Source organism: Galeopterus variegatus, unplaced genomic scaffold (genome assembly GCF_000696425.1).
Source record: "Galeopterus variegatus unplaced genomic scaffold, G_variegatus-3.0.2 Scaffold1950, whole genome shotgun sequence".
Lineage (NCBI taxonomy): Eukaryota > Metazoa > Chordata > Mammalia > Dermoptera > Cynocephalidae > Galeopterus > Galeopterus variegatus.
In genome coordinates this window covers 277,456-283,979 of record NW_007728061.1, presented here as the reverse complement: position 1 = coordinate 283,979, position 6,524 = coordinate 277,456, and the positions used below count along the sequence as shown (strand labels likewise).

The 6,524-nt window shown below is 45.1% G+C and overlaps 1 protein-coding gene across 1 annotated transcript in view; it reads left to right on the top strand.

Moving 5' to 3' along the window:
- The first annotated feature begins 34 nt into the window (after window positions 1-34).
- KCNMA1 (potassium large conductance calcium-activated channel, subfamily M, alpha member 1) overlaps window positions 35-6,524 on the top strand; it is a 258,994-nt gene continuing 252,504 nt past the window's right edge. The window contains exons 1-3 of the mRNA XM_008579735.1: window positions 35-154; window positions 286-456; window positions 2,256-2,347. Of these exons, the coding sequence (XP_008577957.1) occupies window positions 35-154; window positions 286-456; window positions 2,256-2,347 (383 nt within the window). The remainder of the gene's footprint in view (window positions 155-285; window positions 457-2,255; window positions 2,348-6,524) is intronic.

Here is a 6,524-nt window from a genome sequence, read left to right as displayed (position 1 = left end):
GCCATGGATTTCAGCTGGCTCCAGACCTTTAACCATGAGAAGAGCAGTGAAGAGGCCTGGGGATATCTCCCTCCTTCCTTCCTCTCTGCCTGAATCAGCCGGGAAAGCGTCCATCCTGCTGCTGCTCCATTTCCTCTGTTACCTGCTCAGAGGCGTGAGCCACCACTCACAGAGCGCAGCCCAGGGAGCCAGCATGCGTCGTGTGGACGGGGCTGCCGGGGCTCTGTGCTTCCTGGTTTACTGTACATAAGTGATGGTTTTTTCTCCCTTGTCCCCTTGCTTTAGGTGGAGAATTCAGGGGACCCATGGGAAAATTTCCAAAACAACCAGGCTCTTACATACTGGGAGTGTGTCTACTTACTCATGGTCACGATGTCCACCGTCGGTTACGGGGATGTTTATGCAAAGACCACGCTTGGGCGCCTCTTCATGGTCTTCTTCATCCTCGGGGGACTGGTAAAATCTCTTTCTTCTGATGTTGATTGTTATGATCGTTAATATTGTCTCTTATCCATTTTCTTAAATCTTTGGATTTTTATACTGTGTTTCTGCATTAGAAGTAAGTGTTACAGTCAGGCTATGTAATTCAAACACGATAGTGACTTCTGCATATTTCTTTGGTGTTATACTTGTCCTGTAGACCCAGGCACGTTGCCCTTGTCACAGAGAGCCATTTAGCCAGGAGCAAACCTAACTGTCTTAAGAAGTGGTGCTGTTAATAAGTGAGAGTGTCAGTCCATTGGTAATGTAATTCAGCATCTGATATTCTACAAGGACAGTTGTTGTCACCTGACCCTGGTAGATGCTGGCGATACTCTGTAGACAATTTGCGGTTTCAAGAGCTCCCCTCCCCTTCATGTTCCTCCCCAAACTTCCAACAAACACTGTGGCTGGAGCCTGCCCTAATGAGAAGGGTCCCCACATCAGAGGACAGTGAGCACATGGGTCTTGTCCAGACGGACGTCACCACGTGCACAGAGTGCAGTCTTGTAAATGATACATCACGTTCTGCAGCAACATGCAGAATAGCTTCCCTTCCCCTTCGTAAGTCAGAAAGTTTCACCGTTTGCTTTTCCGGTCTATGCAGCTCTTTATGTAGCACTGAACCGTCCATTATGATGTAATTCGAGGGGGATTTCTGGCAATGCAGGGATGGTGGCTGCATTCTGTCTTTCAGAGTAGCTCATTTTAAGTTTAGATTTTTGCTGTGTATGAGGTAAGTGATTAAAATCCTAATTCACGCACAGCTTCCCATATGTACACTGCACGCACATTTATACTTAGTGATGCATACACCTCTCTCTGCTTCGTATGCATAGGACATATGCATTTTTTTAAATGTATGTAAATGCGCGTGTGCATGTGTACATTAACCCAAGCATTTCTGCAGTACCTAGGAGGTCCTCGTACATAACGAGACCCATTTCCCAGCCACAAGCAAGATGTTTGTTGGACAAAACATGGCAGATCTGTGTCTCTCCTTGCTCTCCTTTCCTCCCGTGTGAATTCCTAAATTTTCCTTTTGTGCTTTTTAGTGATTTTTTGGAAAATATTTTAATCTTCTCTATTGTCTTTAATCACCCATACAATTGAATTTTAATTAGAAAAAAAAATCTTCTCTAGTAAAATGTGTGCATGTCTGTGCCTGGGAACGTGTGTGCGCGCGTGTGCGTGTGTGTGTTTAATTTCATCAGCACACGCTTCTTTTACTTATTTTCTTCAGGAAGAGCCAGATATCAACTTATTTATTCCTCCCTCTGTATTTTTCTCAACTGTGATTTTTTTTTTTTGGTCTAGGTTGGCTAATGTTTTTGTCTCATGTGTTTTCAGGAGCTTTCTTTTTTTGTGTGTTTTTTTTTTTTATAATCCAACATATTAATATATACCTTCACAGATCTAATCCTTTTGTGTTGCGCGTGTGCGTGTGTGTGTTTAATTTCATCAGCACACACTTCTTTTACTTATTTTCTTCAGGAAGAGCCAGATATCAACTTATTTATTCCTCCCTCTGTATTTTTCTCAACTGTGATTTTTTTTTTTGGTCTAGGTTGGCTAATGTTTTTGTCTCATGTGTTTTCAGGAGCTTTCTTTTTTTGTGTGTTTTTTTTTTTTTTTATAATCCAACATATTAATATATACCTTCACAGATCTAATCCTTTTGTGTTTTCAGATCTTAGATCCCCCCTTCTGAAATGGTCACCCCTTTCTTTGGCCTGTCTTTTTAGTCTCTCTTCTGTCTCCTATCTTCTCTTCAGGCCATGTTTGCCAGCTACGTCCCTGAAATCATAGAGTTAATAGGAAACCGCAAGAAATACGGGGGCTCCTATAGTGCGGTTAGTGGAAGAAAGTAAGTATGCCAAGGGGTTTTGCTGCCTTCACTGCGGTAGAATCCTCTCTGCATGCCATTTTTTTTTTGGCTCTTGTTTCTTTGTTTCATGCATGTAGGCAATGTTTGCCCGCTACGTGCCCGAAATTGCTGCTCTCATCCTGAATCGGAATAAATTCGGCGGGACTTTTAACAAACATGGAGGCAGAAAGTAAGTCAGTTGCATCAGAAAAGATGTGGTTGAGTGACTTTCAGGAGTCCCTGTGGCGGTGGCATCTGAATCCTGTCCCTCTCCCAGCCCGCCCGGGGCTTCTAGGAGGGCAGGCCCACATTCCGCATGGGTGCGACCTCAGGGCTTACCCCAGGATGTCGTCACACTTGGACCAAGTACCTAGGCCTGTTCCCGTTCACGATTTGCAAGAGATGTAATGGATTTATCTGGAAGGGGTCCATATATAGCCAGGCCCATATTTTCTGTTCTGATCCTTAACAAGTGGTGCGTGATCCAGCTTACCCATTCTTCACATCAGCGGGCTGAGTGGTTAAATTCTGGTCCCTCACACTAACGCAGTGCCATCCTATGGTGACTTTGTGCAGCAATAACATGAGATAAAATGCTAGCAGGGAAGCCTCTGGGAGGTGTGACCCAGGCCACCTTGCCTGCTGCGAAGGCATTGTGGCCACTGTGGAACCAGTTCTCTCCAGCCAGAAGGCACCGGTCTTGTCCTCAAGTCCTCACCAGACTCATTACTCAGCTCAAATTCCTTCTTGGCAAGAAACATGATGTTTACAGTATGTCAGGGTACCACGTGCCATTTCTGATGAGTCGTGTTTGGCTTCCCGAACATGACTGCTTTCTTCTTAGGAACTCTTTCCGTTTGTGCTCAGATCACTTCATCTCTATCAATATCAATGTACGGGTCCCACGTAGAGAGGAGAGTTTACTCCTAAGTAGGTGACAGGACCTTACCTTCTGGGTCTTCCGCCGGGGCATCACCTCAGGAGCAGAATGCTGGGGGCAAGCTAGAGCTGGCAGCAACCGTTCCTCATTTGTTTCTTTCTTTCAAGCATTTTCCTGGGCACTCAATACTGTTTTTGTTTTTCAGCTGTAACTTACTAGAGTAAAAGGTACACGTCTTTAATGTCCAGTTTGAGGGATGTGTGTCTATGTGCACACCCAGTAACCACCGTCATGTAAAGATACAGAGAATTATCATTGCTCGTGTCTCTTTCCAGCCATGGAAGTTCTCATCACAGAGCTGTTTTTTTCCTTCTCATTTAATTTCAAATGAACTCTTGAACAGCTTGTTTTGTTAAGAGAAAATAATACCACACTGGTAGCACTGTATTTCCCTGCACCGCTCCCTCCTGCTTGTCCTGACAGTTGGCCACGTCGTACGGCGCCAACCCTCCTCTCCGATCAGTGGTTCCCGTGCATCCTGAGCTCAGGTGTCCAGTCCTCTGTTCAGGAAATGAGGAGGTGGGAAAAAAGGGCTCATTTTCTTGAACTACCCGCAGGACACCAGTTTCCTTTGAAAGACACAAAGGACAGTGGGCAGGAGGAGGCCAGTTGGCATCTTTTCAGTGGAGGCAGCACCTCCATCTTCACTCTAATGGGCCCCACCTCTCCCTATTATTTTAACAACCCTGGATGAGGTTAGCACCAAGCTGTTCTGATTTCCGGGCCATTGGCTGGATCCAAAAGGCCAAATAAGTCCAGAGATTCCCACTGGTCATTTATCTCATGCCAAGAGGAAAACGGCACCTCGGTTCATTTTTCTTTTAAGGTGTGGACAGGTCGCCATAAGGCAGAAGGTGTTCCGAGGCCCGGGGGCTCTCTTTGTGGCCTCCCCACCTCACCATCTCAGCCAGCGTTTCCCAATCACGGCCCCCGCAGAAGTCAATAACACCAACTGCTTCCAAGTCTAGGTTGAAAATGTTTCTTGATTCTCATTCCAGGTGGGAAAAAAAAAATTTTTTTTTTCCCAAAGTAGCTTCCCTAGTCAAATGTGGGTGGGCTGGTGACTGGTGGCTTTTGTTGACAGGTGGCCCAGATGAGGCCCTCTGACCAGCACCCACTTGCCCACCCCTGGTCTGATCCGGTTGTCGTTTCGCCTTGGCACTTCGAATCAAACCCCGTTGGCCGATGACTTCAGATCACAGACTTCCTGCAGTTTTGTTCTGGCTCTGTAATCTTTTATCACCGCTTTTAACCTGTCTTTTTGGTGTTTCTCTTTTTTCTTCTCCCTTTATGAAAACGCACTTAGCTTTTAGTGTTCTCTTTGGGTCTCCTGTGTCCCCTGACCCTGCGGACCGAGAGTCCATGCTGTCATCGGCACCGGGGCTGTTCATTTTACTTTATGCCTTGTTTCCTGGTTCAAAAGCTAATTACTAAGTAGTTTAAAGAAGCCCTTTGGTCACTTAGATCTTTCATCAGAAAATATAAGCTTGGGAGAGGAGCGGGTAATAAAAGGCCATTAGCACCCTTTGTTTGATGTTGGTTTTGCAGTCAGTAGAACAAGATTGATGAAATGTTATGTTTGGCCAAAATTTGAGTTTTCATTTGGAATTCAGTGTTGAGAGAATGGGCTGTCAGAATCAATAAGTTTTCTTTCGCTTGGGATACGGGCATGTGGTAGTAATTAGCAATATAAGGTCTTTAGTTGAGCAACCAAGCATGGATTCTGGCAGCAAACGTAATGAGAAACTACAGTTGTTCTATTTCTAACGTCAAAAAGTTTCCAGATAAAATTAAATGCATTTGCAACGGGAAAGCAGCTAAACTTTGTTGAAAGATAGAGTTCAGACTCTTAAAATAGCATGTTGCACTCAGAGTTTTTGTGTATGCATAAATATATGTACTGTACCCATGGACACAAGTATGTGTACTCTTCTCCCCAGGATTGAACCAAATACATGCCCAGAAAGTAAATAAAACTTATACGTAGCTAAAGGATTTGTTTACATGTACATGTTTTATTTGGAAATAACCTCTCTAATAATACATTAACTTGTCAGAGAACTTAAGGTAACTTCTGATCTAAAGCCACAGAGACACACAACTTTGAAATTCAAAGATTATTTAAAGTAAAACACATAGCAGGGAAGCTCAGAGTTTTGTTTGTGCAACAACCGAATCAGGATATTGGAGAATATGAAGATTTCATTGGAATTTCACTTTCAATTTTAATCAATGTGTTTGGCATGATGTAAACACTTCCTGTTGCATCCCCAAAGTGTCTTCACCATCAGCACTGTATCAGGAATCTACAGCAGCTTACTCCAACATTTGCATCACCTCCACGGGACACCCAGACCCAACAGTAGATGTGGGTACACATGCATCCATGTGTGTATGTTGGCTGTTATCTCATTTGCCTTATGATGATGTATTGGAGCTCCTAAGAGTAGGGATTTGGGTTCAACAAGTGGCCGAGGCAGGCAGTCTCTCCAAGTTGGAGCTACCGGGGACAGTTATCCTCTTGGGCAGAGACCCTAAATCTTATGCAAAAGAGTAGCACTCCTGCAGCCCAGCCTTCCTGCAAGGCCACTGCCTCCTCCTCCTCTCTTTCATGTAAGGTCACAGCTGCTCAGAGGTGGGGCGGCATGGGCGGCAGTGAGGCTCCCATGGCCTTTGGGATCTGCAGCTCACTCTCCTTCCTCCCACAGCCCCTTGCAGTTTCCCCCAGAGGTTTCCTCTCTGAGTGTGATTCATTCCACTCCTGGTTAGTTTATGAGAACCGACAGGATCATGGTCTGAGGTCACATGGCCAAGGGCCATTGAAAATAATTGGCCTCAGAGAAGACTCCAACTGCTGTAACCCCCTTGTTAGATGTGGCCCAGCTGGGGAGCCATCCAGACTTTGTGTTTCCCATGATTGGGCTTTGGTAGCCCAAAATAGAGGCAGCCCTAGGCCAGGTGTTTGGGACAGAGAGAATGGGATGGGTTTGGATTATTCTACTGATTCCTGGTAGCCAAATGCTCAGAGGACACAGAGAGAGAGGAATGAGTAATAAGAACAAGGAGTAGGACAGGAAAGTGCATGCAGTTAACTTGGAGCAAAGGTTTCCAGGGTGTGGAAGTTGAGCCCCTATTCTGATTTGGGGAATAGTTATCACATACTGACCCCTCTCTTATTGTAATTCAAGCAAACTCTCTGTGAGACTTAAATACTGGGGGGGGGGGGGGGGGGTCTTT